General features: G+C 40.3%; 1 protein-coding gene across 1 annotated transcript in view; it reads right to left on the bottom strand.

Annotated features, from left to right (window-relative positions):
- Positions 1–22,611, bottom strand: part of ADAMTS20 (ADAM metallopeptidase with thrombospondin type 1 motif 20) — a 265,728-nt gene that overhangs the window by 38,524 nt on the left and 204,593 nt on the right. The window contains exons 34-38 of the mRNA XM_075209069.1: positions 12,723–12,814; positions 12,547–12,641; positions 8,173–8,306; positions 6,763–6,854; positions 4,207–4,311 (exon numbers count right to left, since the gene is read on the bottom strand). Coding sequence (XP_075065170.1) covers positions 4,207–4,311; positions 6,763–6,854; positions 8,173–8,306; positions 12,547–12,641; positions 12,723–12,814 — 518 coding nt within the window. The remainder of the gene's footprint in view (positions 1–4,206; positions 4,312–6,762; positions 6,855–8,172; positions 8,307–12,546; positions 12,642–12,722; positions 12,815–22,611) is intronic.

The following is a 22,611-nucleotide window of genomic DNA, read 5'->3' on the forward strand; positions in this document are numbered from 1 at the left end:
CGCTGCGGAATTAGTGGCGCTATATAAATAAATGATGATGATGATGATGATGATGATTCTGAGCGCAAACCACTGGGGAGTGCTAAAAATTATTTAGTAGATACTGCTGACAGTTATGACTTTTGACAGCCAGAAATATTAATGCACAATTAGGGAGGAGACCCCAAAAGCACTGAGGAGTGCTAAAAATTATTTAGTAGATACTGCTGACAGATATGACTTTTGACAGCCAGAAATATTAATGCACAATTAGGGAGGACACCCCAAAAGCACTGAGGTGTGCTAAAAATTATTTAGTAGATACTGCTGACAGAAATGACTTTTGACAGCCAGAAATATTAATGCACAATTAGGGAGGACACCCCAAAAGCACTGAGGAGTGCTAAAAATTATTTGGTAGATACTGCTGACAGATATGACTTTTGACAGCCAGAAATATTAATGCACAATTAGGGAGGACACCCCAAAAGCACTGAGGAGTGCTAAAAATTATTTAGTAGATACTGCTGACAGATATGACTTTTGACAGCCAGAAATATTAATGCACAATTAGGGAGGACACCCCAAAAGCACTGAGGAGTGCTAAAAATTATTTAGTAGATACTGCTGACAGATATGACTTTTGACAGCCAGAAATATTAATGCACAATTAGGGAGGACACCCCAAAAGCACTGAGGTGTGCTAAAAATTATTTAGTAGATACTGCTGACAGAAATGACTTTTGACAGCCAGAAATATTAATGCACAATTAGGGAGGACACCCCAAAAGCACTGAGGAGTGCTAAAAATTATTTGGTAGATACTGCTGACAGTTATGACTTTTGACAGCCAGAAATATTAATGCACAATTAGGGAGGAGACCCCAAAAGCACTGAGGAGTGCTAAAAATTATTTAGTAGATACTGCTGACAGATATGACTTTTGACAGCCAGAAATATTAATGCACAATTAGGGAGGACACCCCAAAAGCACTGAGGTGTGCTAAAAATTATTTAGTAGATACTGCTGACAGAAATGACTTTTGACAGCCAGAAATATTAATGCACAATTAGGGAGGACACCCCAAAAGCACTGAGGAGTGCTAAAAATTATTTGGTAGATACTGCTGACAGATATGACTTTTGACAGCCAGAAATATTAATGCACAATTAGGGAGGACACCCCAAAAGCACTGAGGAGTGCTAAAAATTATTTAGTAGATACTGCTGACAGATATGACTTTTGACAGCCAGAAATATTAATGCACAATTAGGGAGGACACCCCAAAAGCACTGAGGAGTGCTAAAAATTATTTAGTAGATACTGCTGACAGATATGACTTTTGACAGCCAGAAATATTAATGCACAATTAGGGAGGACACCCCAAAAGCACTGAGGTGTGCTAAAAATTATTTAGTAGATACTGCTGACAGAAATGACTTTTGACAGCCAGAAATATTAATGCACAATTAGGGAGGACACCCCAAAAGCACTGAGGAGTGCTAAAAATTATTTGGTAGATACTGCTGACAGATATGACTTTTGACAGCCAGAAATATTAATGCACAATTAGGGAGGACACCCCAAAAGCACTGAGGAGTGCTAAAAATTATTTAGTAGATACTGCTGACAGATATGACTTTTGACAGCCAGAAATATTAATGCACAATTAGGGAGGACACCCCAAAAGCACTGAGGAGTGCTAAAAATTATTTAGTAGATACTGCTGACAGATATGACTTTTGACAGCCAGAAATATTAATGCACAATTAGGGAGGACACCCCAAAAGCACTGAGGTGTGCTAAAAATTATTTAGTAGATACTGCTGACAGAAATGACTTTTGACAGCCAGAAATATTAATGCACAATTAGGGAGGACACCCCAAAAGCACTGAGGAGTGCTAAAAATTATTTGGTAGATACTGCTGACAGATATGACTTTTGACAGCCAGAAATATTAATGCACAATTAGGGAGGACACCCCAAAAGCACTGAGGAGTGCTAAAAATTATTTAGTAGATACTGCTGACAGATATGACTTTTGACAGCCAGAAATATTAATGCACAATTAGGGAGGACACCCCAAAAGCACTGAGGAGTGCTAAAAATTATTTAGTAGATACTGCTGACAGATATGACTTTTGACAGCCAGAAATATTAATGCACAATTAGGGAGGACACCCCAAAAGCACTGAGGTGTGCTAAAAATTATTTAGTAGATACTGCTGACAGAAATGACTTTTGACAGCCAGAAATATTAATGCACAATTAGGGAGGACACCCCAAAAGCACTGAGGAGTGCTAAAAATTATTTGGTAGATACTGCTGACAGATATGACTTTTGACAGCCAGAAATATTAATGCACAATTAGGGAGGACACCCCAAAAGCACTGAGGAGTGCTAAAAATTATTTAGTAGATACTGCTGACAGATATGACTTTTGACAGCCAGAAATATTAATGCACAATTAGGGAGGACACCCCAAAAGCACTGAGGAGTGCTAAAAATTATTTAGTAGATACTGCTGACAGATATGACTTTTGACAGCCAGAAATATTAATGCACAATTAGGGAGGACACCCCAAAAGCACTGAGGAGTGCTAAAAATTATTTAGTAGATACTGCTGACAGATATGACTTTTGACAGCCAGAAATATTAATGCACAATTAGGGAGGACACCCCAAAAGCACTGAGGAGTGCTAAAAATTATTTAGTAGATACTGCTGACAGATATGACTTTTGACAGCCAGAAATATTAATGCACAATTAGGGAGGACACCCCAAAAGCACTGAGGAGTGCTAAAAATTATTTAGTAGATACTGCTGACAGATATGACTTTTGACAGACAGAAATATGTATGCACAATTATGGGGGACACCCCAAAAGCGCTGGGGAGTGCCAAATATGAAGAAAAAATAATAAACCTCTATCCTCCTCTCTGCACTAGCGATTTTGGTTAGAGCAATTGCAAGAACAATATTGTATTCTCTGTCCCTGCTCTAATTAGCCTATGACTACACCCTGCTCTCTCCCTCTGTCAAATGGCAAAGGATTGCTGTGGAGGCGTGTATTTATAAAGTTGAAGTATCGCGAGAACCGAGCCCCGAGATCCGACGACGTCACAATGACGTTCGGCCTCGATTTGGATTCGGAACGGGCGGGAGAGTACCAAGCTGCTCAGCTCGGTACTCGGATACCCAAAGTTCGGGTGGGTTCCGTTCTCGGAGAACCAGACCCGCCCATCTCTAATTAAGATCCTCACGCAAAATATTCCATACGGTGTCTTTGTCAATGTTCACGGATTCAGCTATCAATCGAACACTGAGTCGGTGGTCTTTTCGAACAATCTCTTGAAGTGCAAGGTCGTCCAGGGCGTTCATCATCTTTGACATTCTCACGTCCCTCGCTAAATCTTTTGTGCCACTCAAACACACACGCACGGGATAGGCCGTCATTCCCATAGGCCGTAGTAAGCATTTGAAAACTTTCTGTTGGTGTTTTGTGCAATTTTAGTAAAAGGTTCAAATTGACACGTTGTTCATCTTTTAAACTTAACATTTTTTTAGCACTCTACAGAAATCACAACCAAACTAAATGGTGACTCAATCAACTGAACGTCATAGAGAGTTGCAGATTGTTATGCAAATTCAGACTGGTTCAAGGTTACTACGTATCCAGTTATAAACGGTTCTGACTGCTTTGTATACTAGGTGGAATCACAGTCTCGTTATTTAATAGACGTACCTCATATATGTGGTACAATGTATAATATTACACACAATATACCAATTACCATTATAGATGTCATGTATTAGTAACAATTTTACTTATCCATATGCATACCTCCCAAATGTCCCTAAAAAGGAAGGACAGACCCGATTAGAGGTCTCTGTCCTGCTGTCCCAACAAGGACAGCTCTGTCCTGTGAGGCAGAAAGTTGGGAGGTGTGTCCAGCGCACTGCTGCTCTAAGAATTTAGACTAAAATTATGTAATATATTATAAATATTTCTATGGAGTTTAAATGCATGAACAATTCTGTAAACTGATATTACCAACTATTGGATATCAAGTATGTTACACATGTGAATTTTAAATTATAGTTGTTTCGCATGCAGCCTATACCTTAACCTACATATTTGCCTAATGTGCTGCATATAACCCACCTACATATTTGCTTAACATGCTGCATATAACCCATCTACATATTTGCATATAACACACCTGTGATCTGTGCACATTGACAGTGGCATAATTCCCTTGAGCAATCCAGCTGACAGCATCTGATATTCGAAAATCTGTTCCTGAAAGATTGATACTGAACTGCCCCTGTAACAGATAGCAAAACAAGGTTAGTGCTAATTATTTGCAAGCTCATTGCAGTCACCAGTAACATGATCTTTATGTGGATTTAAAGTAATTCAGTCATTTGCAAAATCCAGATAATAACCACAAACCTGGTACCTTTTGTAACCACTGTGTTGCTGAGTATTGAATTTGTATCCGCTGGTTGCATAGGGAAATTGTCCAGTGTGAGACAGACCGCCATGATGGACAGTCCAAAAGCTGGTAAAGGTCAGTGTCAATGAGGAATGCAGTGGTATGCCTGCCACAGAGATTTCATCAAAATGTGATATATTTGGCATTAGATGACTATGCTTGGCTAATAATAGGTCATCTATATAATTTTGCTTTTATCATGCAATAGTGACATGTCATCCCATTGTGTGTGTGATAGGGCTCTTTCTCTTTTCCGAAGAAAATCCTCTTAAGAATGGGAACACATGGGCAAATTTAGTTCACTGACAAAATCACGGTCTACTCATTAAATAGTAAATAATACTGGGGAGAACACAACATTGCTTGTTTTATTGTTTGCTATTATGATTAGCCAAAGACTGATGCACATTGTTTGTTGTGTCTATTGCTATCCTGCTTCCCTTCCAGATTCCCAGGGTTTCAAAAAAATAAAACAAAACAAAAACCACAACAAGACATATGCAGGTACACTTAAAATATAACAGAAAAGTTGTGATATATGTTGGGAACATTGTTTTAATAATAACTATGCTGAGTAAGAGACCTCTTGAAATAAATTATATTCCCAAGCTCAAATATAAAACCAGATAATGAAGGATTAAACCTCACCCTAGGATATGTAAGCAGATATATTCAAGTCAATCTTTACTTGCCAATATAATATATAGGATCTCAAACTGTCAGCTTAAAAATAAAATAATTAATGTACAACACAGATGTAGTTCATAGATGTATATTGCTGGTCTCAATATTATGCCGGTTTCAATGTTGTTAGGTCTACTTGGTACAAGATACGACCCAATGGTGTCTGATGTGTCGGGCCTGGAGAGTACCTGAACAATACATTCATTTCTAAAAGTCAAGGGGAGATTTGGAAATATGCACTGCCAGGTATGGTTATATAAGAAAACCTTTGAAGATACCCCAAATACCCTTGAATCCTAAAATCTCAGCCAAGCCAGCTAAACCTAAGACCACTCTAAGTGGCTCTAGTGGCATCCATAGAAGTTCAGAACAAGATTGCCACCATTGTTTTTGGAAGTAGAAATGTTGTTGTGAACACTGCTATCATTTAGGGATGCTGATCCACCAGGTATAAAACATTTGCAACACATTTATAGAAGCACTGTTACATATGTCTAAATGTAGTGCAGATGTATGGACCTTATTTAGCATCTCTATGCTAATTTAACCTAGGGCTGATACAAATGTAAGACCATTTATTTTTAATTAATGAGGCTAGTCCTATGCATAGTACCAGACCAAGCCTTAGATGGGTACGTGGTATCAGTCCCTTGATCTTTCTACCGCATAATTAACTGAAGCTCCTGTGCTCCTATATACATCCATCACACTCAGAGGCGCAGGTTCCCAACTGCTCATGTATTGAAAGTTATTTAAAGTATGCACAGGTGAATTAGAAGAATTCTCAATGAAGAAAGTGAGATAGATGCCAATTCTAAGTTTATTCTAAGTTTTTCATGCAAGCAGGCTCACAAAGTTAGAGACTGCAATGAACTAGAACGTGTTTGGTGGAACACATCAGAGTCCCTTTATTAAACTCCAAATCAGCTAAAATTTCTTGAGTACGACAGACCTACCCTTCAGCATTGAGTATTGGAACCTGAGAATGGTTTTGTCCTGCCAGCACCTGTGATAATTTCTTAGGGGATTACTGCCTAGACCAATTCTACTTAACTGAATTTAAATGGAAATGGAATGCAATTAATTGGGCCTTTTATTAAGTCATATGTTTGGAAACTTCTCTCCATTTCTACTATATCATGGATTCACTTTGATTCCAATGAGTGACACAACAAAACAGAAGGTATATAATGCTTCAAACATTAATCACTTTTAGCATTAGTTGTACATTGATTTAATACACTACTGGAAAAAGATAATGAGTATTGTTTCAACAGTGGGAATACATTATATAACAGATTTATACAGCACTATGTCTAATAGGGTACATTTTGTTGTAAGCTAAGATCATGTTAGCTTCAAACTGTAAATTAAAAAGTTTTGTGAATACTAAAACCTGTTTTCTGGATCAAAGTCAGTTCCCAACCACTGTGATGGGGTTATACTGCTCAAATATCACTGAAAGGGTTTGCTTTGTATTGAAGGTTTGGCAATGGTTAATAAGAAGCAGCAGCTATTATAGTTGCTTTAAGGACATACATACTGAAAGTTTACAGTATCTTATTGCATGTACAGCACACATGATTATTCATGTACCTGTGGACACTTTGCAGCACTGTAACAGTCACCTGCCGTTGCAAATGGAACTGCTCTTCCAAGCAGGGTGCGACCGAATAGCAGATCTGTAGCTAAAAAGTGGTATGAAAAATTTGTTCAGACAATCAAATCACCAAACAGTGATATATTCACTTTACAGAAGAAAATCACATCACTCAGCTTGTTATACTAAATCTGTGGTCACTTATCTGTACTTTTATTGCACACTGTCTTCTTATAAAATTCTGGTGTCACTGTTGCTATTTGTAACAAGAAGTAAAAGTGTTACTTTATGGGTTGGTTATGAGATTTATAATGCAGATTTATGCATTGCAAATATTTTCAATTAAATATTTGTACCTTGGCCAGAAGGTAAATAATAAAACTGAAACATGCAGGAAATTAAATTAAGGGGCTGATACAAAGTGGGATGTACACCAGTTTGTGTAGTCTATCTTGCTTGAAATCACTCTGTGCATGGCCAGAAAGTGGGTGCACATATGTCCGCAAATGCAAACTTGCACATATCTGGCACTTATGCCCGCCTGCGCCTGGAGAGGTGAGACAGGGGAGGGAAGGAGCGTTGTAGCATTGGCTGAGTACAGTAAGGGCAGCTTATGCTGACCTGCCGAAACATGGATATACCGCTGTCAGGAGGCTAGAGGGCAGGTAATGATGACTTGTTGTAAAACCAGGTTCATATGCTGCAGATGCAGAGGTGGACACATCTCGAGATGCGTATGGCACAGTTTCTGGGCCGAAATACACTTTTTTTACGTGATATTTTTAAAAAAGTAATTTACTCCCATTTTGCACCCAACCCTGCATCAGCCTCCAAGTAATAATACTTATAATGATAAGTAATAATACTTCTAGATTTATGTGTAACTTTGAAATTATGTGTTCCACAGAAGGGAATTAGATATCTATCTATCTATGCATCCTCTTCACATCACCATTTATTGTCATTTAAAGACTTGAGGCCTGATTCATTAAGGAACTTAAATTAAGAAGTTTCTTATTTCAGCCTCCTGGACAAAACCATCTTACAATGCAAAGGGTGAAAATTAGTTTTCTGTTTTGCACATAAGTTAAATACTGACTGTTTTTTCATGTAGCACACAAATACTTGATAGCTTATTTGTACACTGAAATTTAAAGTTGATATTTGTGTGCTACATGAAAAAACAGTCAGTATTTAACTTATGTGCAAAACAGAAAACTAATTTTCACCCCTTGCATTGTAACATGGTTTTGTCCAGTAGACTTAAATAAGAAACTTCTTAATTTAAGTTCCTTAATGAATCAGGCCCTTAGTCACTTAGCTGCTGAATAATGCGAGAACAATACATTTAAAGTTTGATGTTTTCCCTGTGTGTAAATCAATGTGCAGTATTTTCAGAAACTTACTTTTGATTTGCATTGAGATGATGTCTAGCCTTATTTTATTGAATACAGTTAGCCCAGCTGCAAGGTAGTCATTTTTACACACACAGTCTTGTTTTCTGCTCCCATTAAATGGACACTCATATGGATTTTTCAGCCTACAAAAAGACAGCTTATAAGGAACATGTAATAAAACATTCCACATATATAGCTGTGTGATTAAATAATGCAATGGCAATAGAAAATATACACACAGCCCCCTGTGCATCTTATTAATCACAGGGAGGGCTAGGTAAAGGGACCAAGCCACCCTAGGCTAATATGCTCATAGTACCAGCTTGCCTACCACACCAGGCTGATACATGGTAGTAAAAAGAGACCCTTCTATAATTTAAAGTCTGGCTTCCTTCACTCCCTCCTGGCCAATGTTTATGTTCCCGTGTTTTCAAATAACAGCTCCACCTCGCTTTTTAAAAGGGTCACTGCAATCTTTGTCACTCATTTTACTTTCATGAAACTCAGAACTTTATGCCAAATGTAGGTATGAACGAGTGCTACTGCTGGTGAAGATGTGAAGTGGGAGAGGGCTGTCACACCTGTGCTTGTCACCATCCTCGTCTCTTCTACTTGTTTAATCTCAAAAACGACTCATTGTCTTCAGTCTTTACCATGGGAATACGTCAAGATTAAAAGCTTTCCACATTTTTCTATCATGTTTTCTTTTTACTTTTGAGAACAACTATTCTCTTATAGTTTAAAATTAATTTCAGTGTATACCTTTCCCTATCACAATTTTGCACCCCAAAAATGTAACTCCCCCCAAAGACCTTGCAGCCTAGTCAGCATATTGGATAATCAGGCTCTGATCACAGGATGCTTCAATTACAGTACTTTCAAAATCTCTCTCTTACAGCATCTTGGGGTGGGGGTGGGAGTGGGCCAGTAGAAAATCTATACCAGTGAAGTAGGCTCAAAGTGGAGAAAATATGGTCAACTATTAAAAGAGTCGCTGCAAGTCAAAGCAGTGCAACACAAAAAAAAAAATACAATTATATATTTCATTATAACCCTCCATAGTCATCTAATTATCTAGAGATTTAATAAATAAATGGTCATACATTTTGCTGTACATGTATAGGTTATATTTTTAACGAACTGGAGTAAGAATAATAGAGTAATAGAATGTCTCCTTCCCTCCATAGACCCCAGCCATATACATGGTACTCACCAACATCTGTGCACTCTTCACCAGATCACAGCATCAAGATAATTTTAAGTATAAGATGATCTGTAGGCAACAAGTAAGGGCGTTTGGGCAAACCACGTAAATGGGAGGGTTCTGTGGAATCACAACTATTTTACAAATTCAATGGAGAAGAGCGTTTTATTAAATTATTATTCTAGGGAATTCTCTTTAAACTGTACATTTCCAAAGCTTATAAATATACTGAACATCTACAGATATATGCAATTTTATTTCATAGTCCATGTGTGCCTCAAGTTAATCCTGACTTGTGTTTAGCAGTTAAAAACACTTTTAAAAATGTGAAAAAATAAGTTCCATGCATGATCCACTCAAACACCTCTAAGTTTCACAAGAAGCCACACCCATTTTCCAATAGGTCAGACCCCGTTTATGGTCTGAACACCATACAGTCAAATCAAGATCAGGACTGGTTGGTGGTAAGTAAATAGAAATATGAAGGTAATAGAAAGGCAAATAGAAGGTAAAGAAAGGGATATAAAAGAGAGTTGTCATCAATGTCAACACAAAATGCAAAATGATGGAACAGGCAGAAGTCTGATAATCTGGAGACCAACAGGCACAATTCACAGGAGTACTGCCAGGGACCAGAAGCAGCAAACAATTGATGAACTGCAATGAACAATGTTTGGGGCGGGTATACAAGGCAGTGGGACAGGTGCAGGTGATGATCAGGGAAAGAGGTTCATTGCTGCAGGTGAGTTGGAAATGTCCAATGGTAAACCAACAGTATCTCTGGTAGCACAGAGATACTGCAGGCTATATACAAGTTAGGATCAGAGTCCTCCCACAAGCTGGCAATTTTTTGGTGTTTTTGCACTTATAATGCAGTCCCAGCTTATGACAACGAATAAGCACAGAAAACGTAGAATTTGACTGCAGAAGAGAACTTATATACTCTTTCTATATGTTTGTTTTTTTTCTTAATATTTTCTTTCTAAGTATTAACAATAGCGATATACACTCAGTGTCCACTTTATTAGGTACACTTATTTTGCCCCCAGAACAGCCTGAATTCTCCATGGCATGGATTCAACAAGGTCCTAGAAAAATTTCTTAGGGATTCTTGCCCATGTTGACATGAAAGCGTTATGCAGTTTCTTCAGATTTGTCAGCTGCAAATTCATGCTGTGAATTTTCTGTTTCACCACATCCCAAATGTGCGCGATTGGATTGAGATCTGGTGACTGTGGAAGCCATTGAAGTACACTGAACTGATTGTCATGTTTGTGGAACCAACTTGGCTCATCATCCTGCTGGAAGTAGTCATTAGAAGATGAGTAGACTGCTGTAACCATAAAGTAATGCAGATGGTCTCTTGTCACAAAATATCTCCGAATTCGGCAACTCAGTTCTGCACAAGATCTGCGTCTCTCATCCACACTCATTACATCCTACCATTCCCAATTACAGGACTTTTTCCGGGCTGCACCCACTCTATGCAATTGTCTCCCTCGCACAATAAGACTCTCCTCTAGTCTGCAAGCTTTCAAGCGTTCTCTGAAAACCCACCTCTTCAGACAAGCTTATAATATTCCTCAACCACCCTCTTAACCTCACTACATTACCCGATTACCACCTGTTATACAACTACCCCTTGACCAACATTGTTGTATGACAGGATCATTTAGCTTATGAGTCACTTTTACCTTTGCAGTCTGGCTGGGCCGACTGCAAATGTAGACTTAACCTCATGTGTCAAACTCTCATTGTCCAATAGATTGTAAGCTTGCGAGCAGGGCCTTCTCACCTCTTTGTCTGTTTTACCCAGTTTGTTTATTAGTTTACTATGTTTGTCCCCAATTGTAAAGCACTACAGAATATGTTGGCGCTATATAAATAACTGTCATTTTCTATCAGTTTCTACTTTCATACACCTGCAGATTTCAAATTGTCAGGAAAATTGGCGGTTTTACAGCAGTTTCCTATCTGAAAACTGTCAATCTGGGCAAATCCCAGCTGGATACACTCTGCCCCTAGAGTGAAAATTTATTTTAATGATTATAGGAAAGGTTGCATTTTAAATCTACATAAGCCTGTCATTCAGAACAACCCCACATTTCTTCCATTGTGAATATTGAATTATGTAAAAATTGACAGTTTTTGGGATCCAATCTGCTAATGAGGAACTGCCCAACTTCTTACCTTCCCACAGGCAGCAGAATTACTCCAAGAGTATGTAAATGTGTCATGAGAATATTGTTTTTAATACTGTTTTATGTTAAAGACAACTGTGTTGTATTTATATTTCAATATGTCAATTTGTGACTTTAATAATAAACACCATTTACTAATATTCTGTCTTCCTGTTCTTGAAGAATTTGCATGTCTGATAGCCTTGGTATTTTATAATGCTACCTTTAAAGCAGATTGGGTTACAGTAACTATTAAATTAGGTTGTGAGTGCAGTTTTAAATACAGTGCACATAAAAGTCTACATACCCTTGAAATTGCAGATGTTTGTGATGTAAAGCCTGAAATCAAGATAAATCTTGTCAGACTTTTTTTTTGCCTTTAATTTTAACTTTTAGCCACCAAAATTTAAGTTAAAAACAAACAAACAATTTTAAGGAAAATATTTTCCTAAAAATGTCTATTTGTTTTTCACTTTGTTTTGTTGGTTGCAAGGTCACATTTAAGGTGAAAAAGGGTCTGCCATGATTTATCTTGAGTTCAGGCTTTACATCACAAACACCTGCAACTTTAATAACTGTGTGTAGACTTTTCATATACACTGTAAGTCAAACTGAACACTTCGTAAAGGGTGTCAGCTCTTGAACCAAATCTTAGTGGTGGCAGACCTGGGTGTCTAATAGCACGTGTGAGATATAATATTGGAAGATGTTAGTCAGGTCGTTTTGTTTTGATTAACCCTTTCACACCCACACATCACACAAGCTCAGCTAAGGCTTGTCTTGACAAACACCATTTTAAAAATAATTTTAAAATGGCCTTATGGAGTCAAAAGACCTTTAAAATGCTAATTGAAGATGACTGTAAATAAAATTGAAAGTGTGTTTCACATATGATAAAAATAAAATGTTTTCATCCTTTCCCTCCAAGATAATTTGCACTGTGAAACCACACATACAACCACTGCCCATATTATAGATTAGTATAACATCTTACAATACCTATATCCAAATACTTCTGAAAAGTTGTCCGCTTCACCTTTAACCAATGTTATATATTCTTTTGGGCTATCGGACTGCATTCCCGAACAGTAAATCTGCAAGAAATAAACATTACTATGAGGCAAAAATAGCACATACAAGATGATGCATTAATAGAGTTTTATTATCTATCCTACCTTCACTTTTCTGTTGTTAATTTTCAGTGAATATTCACCATCTGTTTCAGTGTCATTCAGCAGGCGCAATTCTTTGCAGCTTTTATAGTCACCTATGAATAACAACGGGCTAATGAAATATGTAGTCTATCAGAGAACATCATATGACATAACTGGATGAATTCACAACATTTCAATTTCATACTATTCACTTCCTAATCCAAATACAGATCCTTAATCTAATTTTAAACAGTTTTACTGATCATCTATGAAAAAGTAATTTTGTGCATGTGTAAATGTGTAGTTTTGTCTGATTAAGACAGCAAATATGGGAACAAGATTTTAGAAAAAAGGGTTTTGAATGTATTCCTTTGGGCCTGTAAATGTTTTTCACACACTCCCTTACCTCTGCAAATGTTTAATACATATGCATATGTTATTAGCTTGAAGTTTGCATGAACCAAATACATTTGGTTAAATATTAAATCCTGTTACACAGTGTTCTGCAGAATCATGCACAAATTTGAACCCTAATTCGCGCACCCCTTCCTCAACGCCTAGGCCTGATCTTTTCCTGCCTTGCTGGGACAAGAAGGAAGAAGGTTACCCTTGTGCCACAATACAGACAGAGCGTCGCCTAGATCTCTCCTCTGGGGAGAGGCGATAAGCTCCTAGCTGCATGGGTTCTGATGTATCTGGTGATGTAGGATAGGAGACTGGAGGAGAGTAGAAGGATGACGAACTGTTCTTTTCAGCCTTATTTTCCTTAATTCTTCGGTCTAGTTTAATCTCCAACTGCATAAGGCTTTCCAAGGTAGGTGGTGAGGGATATTGCACCAGAGAGTCCTTGAACTATCAGTAGACCAACATCTAAATTCGGCACTGCATTCTTCGGCAGTCCGCCGGCCTTGCCTCAGGGCTCATAGATGCAATTCAGCTAAGGACACCCGGTCAGGATCATCATAGTGCAGTCCCAGGACGTTAAAGAAGGCCTCCACTGACTGTAGGGCTTGTGGGCACTAGGCTGACTGCCCAGGATTGAGGATCCCCTTGGAATAGGGAGATTACAATACCAAACATTTGTTGTTCTGAACCAGAGGAGCGGGGCCTGAATCGGAAATAGAGCTTGCAACTTTCCTAAAAGTTGGGGAACAAAGATCTGGAAAATTCAGCTTGGGCTCAACCGCTGGTGTCAGTGTGGATTGTGAGGCTTTCGTAGCTTCCTCCTGAGCCGCCAAGCGGAGCGAGATGTTCTGTACCACTTGCGAAATGATCTGTATCTGACCAGCCAGAACTTGAGCCGGACTGGGATTAGCTTGAGTGGGGTCCATCCCATAAAATCCTCCACTATATATGGCCGGTTCTAATGTTATGGCTGACGTGAACTGTGTACTGACATGAACTCCCAGAACAGATGGTAGAGGTTGTGATGCTCACAGGTACTCGGATGCCCTCAAGTCTTAAACTAAGCATAACGGGAGCTTATGTACAGAAACCGTAGCGCAGGGAATAAGAGGGGTAACCGGAATACAAGAGACAAAACCAGGGAGAGTCCGAGGGTCGTGGGTACGAAGCAATCAGAATAACCAGGAACAAGTCAAATGTCAGGACAGGTTGCAAGCAGGGAGAATCCAAAGAACAGGTAGAGGTCAGGGGCAATCAGCAAACAGCAGGGTCCAGAACAAGCCGAGGCCACAACAGGGAATCAGACAGATTACAGGCAGAGTATGCACAGGGCTATGAAGCAGGTCAGCAAGTATTTGAATAGAAGCTATAATCGACAGGGGGCTATGCCCTCCCTGCCTTAAATACTAGTTTGGGTCATTCAGAAACCAGAGGCACAGAGAGCTTTAATTAGCTGCAGGATTACTTTTTTTTAAATAAAAAAAAACCTTTTTATTAGAAACATCTTTTTCCAGTCGAAAAGGCATTACAGAATCTTGAGAGGTTAATCAGTGACAGATAACACGTGTTTACATACAACAGAACACTTGAACACTCTCATGGTACCCTCGTATTCAGGAGATAATTGGGTATTTATCTAGTACTGTAAAGATGTTGTTTTAACATTTCAGGGTTATAGGGTATAGAGGGGGAAGGGGGGTAATGTATGGAGGGGGGACATGTAGGGACCAGAAGAAGGGATGGGGGGTTAAGGATTCACGCATCAAGTAAGAGAAAAAATAAACATGTTTACAAATATCATTCCATGCTCAGATTACACTAAAACTGGAATGGGGGTTGGTTATGATATAAGGCCCATGAGGACCAGACTTTGTAGAAGGATGTAGAAGGAGATGAAGGAGCCCCTCAGCACACTGGTAATGTGCTCCATTTGGTAAGTATGCCAGATCCGACTGCAGACCATCTGAAGTGTTTGTGTGTGGAGCTTTTCCAAGAGGCCGCTATTTGACATGTGGAAGCGCTGATGATGTGCCTGAAGAATTTATGCTCAGATTTGGTAAGGTCTGGGAGGGGCAGCAGTAGTTCAATATGCTTAGGGTCACGTGGTATATGAGTATTTAGGATTGGTGAGACTAATGCGAGAACTGCCGCCCAGTAAGGGTGGATCCCGGAACAGTCCCACCATATATGCATGAATATTCCAGTCTGACCACAGTTTCTCCAGCAGTCAGCGCTAGTTTGCGGGTATATTTTTTGTAATCTCGAGGGAACATAATACAATCAATGTAAGTTTGTTAGCATTTTCTTTGATGCGGACATTTATAGAGCAGCGAGCTGTACAATCAAATATATCCGACCACTCCTCCTGATCTAGGTCGATCCCCAGGTCCGCCTCCCACTGCGTCTGAAAGCGATCCTTAACAGGCGGAGTGGCAGAAATTAAGGTATTATAAAGAATAGATATAAGACCTTTGGAGGCCGGGCCCGAGAGGCACAGGCTCTCAAATGTGGTGGGTGGTCTGGAAGAGAGTTGAGCTTTAACTGTTTGGTGGTAGTGCCTAATCTGAAGATACTGGTGGAACTGTCCTAAAACAAAACCACACTGTTCTACCAGCTCAGAAAATTGTGGAAATATTGCTGTTTTAGTTATATGATTAAGTAACAGCAGCTTGCCTTTACCTGCTCATTTTGTATACATCGAACGAGATAACCCAGGCATAAAGGCTGGATTAGACCATAAGGGTACCAGAATCGAAGGGGTGGGTGAGAGGGATGCTATACGATTACATCTAGACCAGATAGATAGAGACAGGGCTAGGACTGGATGTGCTCGAACAGAGACCGGGTGCTGAGCGGCTGGAAGCCATAGGATTGAGCAAATTGGTAAGCCACCTAATATGTCTGACTCTATGTCCAGCCATATCCTAGTTCCAGGGGGAGTACACACTGGGCCAGCCTCGCTGCGTAATAGTAGTTGCGGATGCTAGGAATGCCAAGACCACCCGCCGCGGGGGAGAGCTGTAAGATGCGAGCAGAGATCCTAAGCCTCTTGTTTGACCATATGAACTGCATTGTAAGGGTTTGCAACATTTTCAGAGTTGAGGGGGGGACCCTGATGGGGAGAGTGTGAAAAAGGTATAATATCCTTGGGAGCAAGTTCATTTTCACAGACGTAATCCGTTCAACCCAAGATATCGGGTTGTCGCCGGGTCAAAGGGGGTTCCATCGAGGATGGCGTTAAAATATGTGGTGAGTTTAGAGCTATGGACACCTGCAAATGTTTTATAATATTTGGCTGCGAAGCCGTCTGGGCCTGGAGCAGAGGATACTTTCATGCCGCGAAGGCATCTGTGGTTTCCTCCTCTGTTATATCTAAGTTAAGGAATTCAATCCCTGCTTCAGAGAGCTGCGGGTGCCGGCAAAAGTGTAGGTAAGTATTTATTCTGTCTTCTAAATCAGGGGGGGGGGTGGCGATGAGGCATCTAAGTTATATAACGATGAGTAATACATCTGAAATTCTTTCACTGTCTGACTCGGATTGTATGTCACTGCACCCTGTGAATTTTTAATTGATGTAATTGTATTACGCGTACGTCTCTGCCGCGATTTCCTAGCCAGGAGAGAATCCGCCTTATCACTTTTTTCATAGAAAAGCTGCTGGGTCCATTTAAGACTGCGAGCTGTTTTTTTTGATAGGACCGCGTTGAGCTGGCCCCTCACTGCCGTCAGCTCCCGCAAGTGCGATGGGTCTAGTGAGCCCTGATGTTGAGCGAGGAGGGAGATAAGTCTATTCTCTAGTGCGGCTATCAGTTCTTTTTCCTCTCTATGTCGAGCAGAGGCGATGCTAATGAGCCGCCCACAGATTGTGGCTTTATGCGCCTCCCAGACTACGGATGGCGATAAATCAGGGGACTCATTCAAAGTAAAGTAATCATTAAGTGCTTCTACTAGCTCTAAGCATGTTTTAGGGTTAAGAAAGAGGGTGTCATCTAGCCTCCATGTTAGGTCTCGCCTAGGGAGATTTGCTACTTTTAACTCAAATGATACCCCCATATGATCTGTCCAGGCAAACGGAAGAACTTCAGCTTTCCAAAGTTTGGTTGCTAGTTGTGAGCTTATGAAAAAATAATCTATACGAGTATATACGTTATGAGGGTGAGAGTAAAACGTGTACCCCCTATCAGTACCATTGATAACCCTCCATGCATCCAAGAGAGAGTATTCTTTAAGTAAGAGAGCAAATTGTGTGGGGTGTATTGGCGTTTGTGCAGATGTTGTGACAGTTGGGGATTTATCCAAATTGGGATTCAGTATCGCATTGAAATCACCTCCCAACAGCAGGTGGCCCTCCGCCTGTTTGCTAATGAGTCTAAATAGTTTTTGTAGAAATGGGATCTGACCTTGGTTTGGAGCATAGCAGCAAACCAGTGTGACCGGAAGCTGGCCCAGTGTGCCCACTAACATAAGGAACCGACCCTCGGGGTCTGCTATTGAGCATCGAACCGTGAGGGGCACTGACGGTCGTACAAGGATTGCTACCTCTCGGTGTTTAGATGCAGCTGAAGCAAAAAAGGTTTGGGAAAAGAGTTTCCCTTGAAATGTTGTGTGTGGCTGAGTTAGATGGGTTTCCTGAAGGAAGACCACTTCTGCTCTTGTCTTTTTAAGTGCAGTCATTAGCGTGGAGCGCTTTTGGGGGGCGGTATTCAACCCCTTAACATTTATTGTCAAGTAAGTGTAGCGACATATTGTGATGAGAGTGTAAGAGTCAACATTGAGGGACTCCTCCGAGTCAGCAGTTCTAGCGGAATTCCATAAAATCAGGGATGCATGGGATGGGTTATGCTTACATAGTAAAGGGTGAAGGATGGGTGGATCGGTAGGGGAGGAAAAGGTTGAACTGCCTGCAACCTGTCAAGGGGGGTGGAAGTGCAAGCCGGTCATACTTCATCCGACCTAAGATTGCTCGACTTCAGGTAAAATAGTAGGTGCTACTACAGGGAGTCACACCAAAAGGGGGGGGCACTGGGGAGCGGGGTGGACTGGCATAGGTCGAGTACGAGTAGTGTGGATAGAGGGGGAGAGGAAGAGAGGGGCACCAACCAATTTAGTTAGAATACAAGAAAAATAACATTAACAATAACATTAACATATTAGAAAATCCTCTGATAACAGCAAACAGAAGCAAACAGCAATAAAACAACTGTGTAAAAGCTATATATGTTTGGCAGCTTAATTTGGTAATTAAGGCTTAAACATCACCGGTGTAGTATTGTTCATAGCACGCGTGACACTGGCAGGAATCCATGCCGAGACCTCAGAGTGAGTTGAACTCTCACTGTGAAACTAGAGGGACGAATCGGAGATGAATAGAAGAAACTTCTCGCAACAGTGAGACAAGACATGTCTGATCAATCCGTGTAGAAATCACTATTATGTTATGCTCGTACCTGTCAGGAAAAAAAAGGGGGAAAGGGTTAGAGAGAACAAAGGACAAGAAGAGAACAATCTCTAGGGACCTAAGAAGAGAAATAGTCCATTTAAGGTAAAACCTCTATCCATTGTTCTCAGAAAGATCACACCTCTGCTTCAGCTTGAGGAGGCCTATTTCTAAAAGCGAATGTTTCTGCCGTGTCAAGCCGTGCTCCATTATGGTCGCGGTGAGGCTCTTGGGGTTCGCGTCACCGTCGGTCTATCTGTAGGTGACAGAGTTGGAGGACAGTCCCAATTTTTCCAGAATCAAAGCACCCTCTGCCGGGGTCTTTGCGAAGGGAGGTCTAGTTTCTGTGAAGACTTGAAGCCGGAAAGGAAAACACCACTTGTATCGGTACCCGTGCTGTCGCAAATTCTTTGTGACATCTTTCAACTCCCGGCGTTTCTGGTAAGAGGTGCCAGGTCTGCGAACAGCTGAATATCACTTCCCTGATATGGGATGGGATAGAGTCTCTGTTCCTTGTGGCCTGCATAATTCTCTCTTTTATGTGGTAGAAGTGCATGCGAAGGATGACGTCCCTTGGTTGCTGCCCTGGGGCAGACTTAGGGCGCAGAGATCTGTGTGCCCTGTCTAGGAGCAGTTCATCATCTGTAGCATCTGTTAATATGGCCTTGAAGAAGCCAAGCAGAAAGCCAGGGAGAGCCTGAGTGTCCACTGACTCGGGATATTTTTAAGGCAGATGTTGTTCCTCCGGGCTCTGTTTTCGATGTCTTCAAATTTTTCCATTAGAGAATCCACATCAGAGCACAGTGTTGTGATTTCTTGCGAGTTGTTAGCCACAGTCTTGCAGATCTCGTCCGCCTTGGACTCTAAGACATCAGTGCGATCCACCAGCTCACCGATCTCCTTCCGGAACTCTGAGATTGCTTGTCTCAGCTCACTTTGAAACATTGTCTTAATATCTTGGACTAGTGAGCTAATTAGGAGTCTCATGGCCGGGGGTAGTTAATCTTCTCCCATCGTGTCTGAGCCCGACGAATGGTCTGGCTGCTGTTGATTTGTGGCAGATGCTTGTGGTTTAGTATGCTTCTTACTTCTATCGAAGAAGTTGGAGGCATCTACTGTGGAGGTTCGCTTTGCTCTGGAAGTCATAACAGGACTGCTTTACTTCTATAGTATGACAATGTCGCAATTGTAAATTGTTGGTGCCCCTGCACTGAGCTTTTAGAACATTTTAGTCTAGGAGGAAGTAATCGTGTAAGAAATGTTTGGTGGAAATGGCGTCGGCCCACACAAAAGAAGCTCTTCAGTTGTGTTGCATATATTTTAGTCCCAAAGAGACAGAGCATTACAGGCTTTATAGATGTGTTTTCAAGTTAGAACAACACTTCGTCCACTAGGTGGCAGCAGCACTACAACCAAAAATCCTCTATATCACAGCAGGTCAGCAAGAGAGTTGGTTCAGCGTTCCAGAGAGAACCAGTGTGAGGCTATTAAAGTGTGGCACAGCGTTGATGATCCTTAAAGAGAGCTCTATGATAGTAATAGGGGCACTGTCACTCACCCAATTCTTGCAGAGATGCAGACAGGTGCCCTGGGAGAGCCGAGAGGATCCACTGAAGCGACAGTGCCACCCGCTGGAGCCTCCTCGGAAATATCCAGCTGTACTGCATATTTCGTAAGTGAAGGAGCCCAATGGCGTCTATTTTTACCGCGACTTCCGGTTTCGCCGGTTCGTGGGGTCTCTTCTTGATCTGGGGATCCGTCCAGGTAGGTGGTAAGCAGGAGCAGCCGTGTTCTCCACGGGGGCGCAGGTCCGCAGCCTCCCCAGCACATCTTCCCGCAGCCCAGTCCTCCCGGTCCCAGACCACTGGCCGTCAGTGCGGTGGGATATGCGCTGAGCCCCAGAGCCCTCCCTGTGCTGCCAGGTGCCGCGATCTTAGGCACAGCTGTGACCCCACTCTATCACGCCTGTCTGGTGTTGGCTGTAACCGCAGAAGCTCCAGGGGAGATCAATATATTTTCTCCGTAGAGGGAGAGCTTCTACTACATGCGCCCATCCAGCATGGGTGCCAAGCCACGCCCCACATGATTAAATACTTTATTTTACCCACCACCCCTTATGACGCAGCACTGATAGAAGGAGCATCCCAGCTGTTGCCCTGATAATGGCTGGGACAGGGAGGAAGTGACGTACTGGTCGTCATGGTGACGGATGGACGTGAGCAGAAGGTAAACACGAGTCGCCAATGGGCCCACCTTTGGCTGTTTTAATATGTGATCATGAAGGAATATATATTTGTTAAATATGTTTAATATGTGCAGTGTTTAGACCCAGTGTTTATGTTCAGTGTTTTAATGGTAAAGTTTTGCATGCATTGATATAACATTGTATGTATACAGTTTTCAGTGTAAAGTTTTGCATAGACCCATGGTTTAAATGGTAGTAATGTGTATGGGAAAGCTTTGCAGATTGCATGGATTGTTCAGTGAAAGTGCATAGACTGTTTGTTAAAGAATGTTACTGAGATTTTTGTATTAGAGGAGGTTGAAAAGTGAAGAAAATGATTTATACATAGCAAGAAAAAAGATTGTATGGAAAGTAAAAAAAATACTTACTTAGATGAGACTGGATTAGAAAGTTATATTGATTTGTACTGGACAGTCAATGGGCAGATGTTAGAATATGGCTAAAGTTTACTTTGGTAAATGGAATAAGTTCAGTTTTGTAAGTAAATATGGCAGTGCTGCGTTGTTATGGTGGAGTTTGTTATTAATATAGCTAAATGCCGTAAAATACTGGTTATAACAAGATGGCCGACAGAGCCATGAGGCCTGGTCTCCATTTTAGAATGTCTTTACCTACCATGTGGTTTATCTTCTCTCATGCACTCTCTTCTCTTGTGCACACACTGTCTTACAATTAATGTATACACACACACACAATGAAATTTGAGATACTTACAATTAACATACACACACTCACACTGAAATCTGATAGTACTACTAGGTTAACTTCGTAACATAGATAAGAAAGGCACATTTATACAAACATAAAATAGCTAAAGCAGACAATTCATTGGTTGTATGTAAAATGTATTATGCTATCTACACTGTTATTGTATGTGTAAAGATTGCTACTGAAAACACCTATTGTTAACAAGAATACATATTATCTTAAATTAGATTTTGTGGAAATCTTTTCTTAATATGATATGCATTATTCCCTGTATTATACTGTGGCAATCAGAGTAAATAGAGCAGACATTGAAATAGAATTATATTTCTAAGAACTGGATTTAAACAGGAACCTACCCTGTGTGAGTGGTAATGAAGGTAATTATTGATTTTCATTACGATATTAGCATTAATAGTATATTTGCTTCAACAATAATTCTCCTGATAACAGAGGAAAACAGAACCCGCTTTGGGGTCAAAATAGACACCCTTCTACAGTATACAATATAAAAAAAAAGGTTTCATTTAAACAAGAGAGAATATTGTCTTGACAGTTAATATTGAAAAGTAAAATCGTATTTTTAATATAAAATGCAATTGAACAAAAAGACAAATTAAATTAAACAAAAACATCTGTTGTTTTCCCCTTTAAAAAAGAAATAGGAATCTTCTTTTCTGCAGTGGTCCAAATGGAAATGTGAGCTCAGTAATGGAATAGATGGTTTTAACTTAAAATAATATAGTTATGACACTAATAATTTAAGTACAGACAGCTGGAGGGGTCAATATACAATCAGTCAATCAAAGCAGTTGCATAGTGCTGCTGATAGTCATCATAATCATTGTGTATCCTTGCACCAGCCCTCCAGCACCCACAAGAGATACGATTTCTAAAAGTCTAATTGTGTTTAGTGTATCCATATTATTAATATACATTTTATACTTTACTATCTCTGGATCCCGTTATTTTGAGTTTAACAACCTGATGTACTGTTTGAAGCACACAGAATTCACTAATTCTAACATAGTTCTTAAAGCAGTTATTGAAATCAAAGATTTCAGAATTATTTAAATGTGGCAATGTGGTGTCTACATTGCTCATTAGATTTATGCCAC

Source organism: Mixophyes fleayi, chromosome 4 (genome assembly GCF_038048845.1).
Source record: "Mixophyes fleayi isolate aMixFle1 chromosome 4, aMixFle1.hap1, whole genome shotgun sequence".
NCBI lineage: Eukaryota > Metazoa > Chordata > Amphibia > Anura > Limnodynastidae > Mixophyes > Mixophyes fleayi.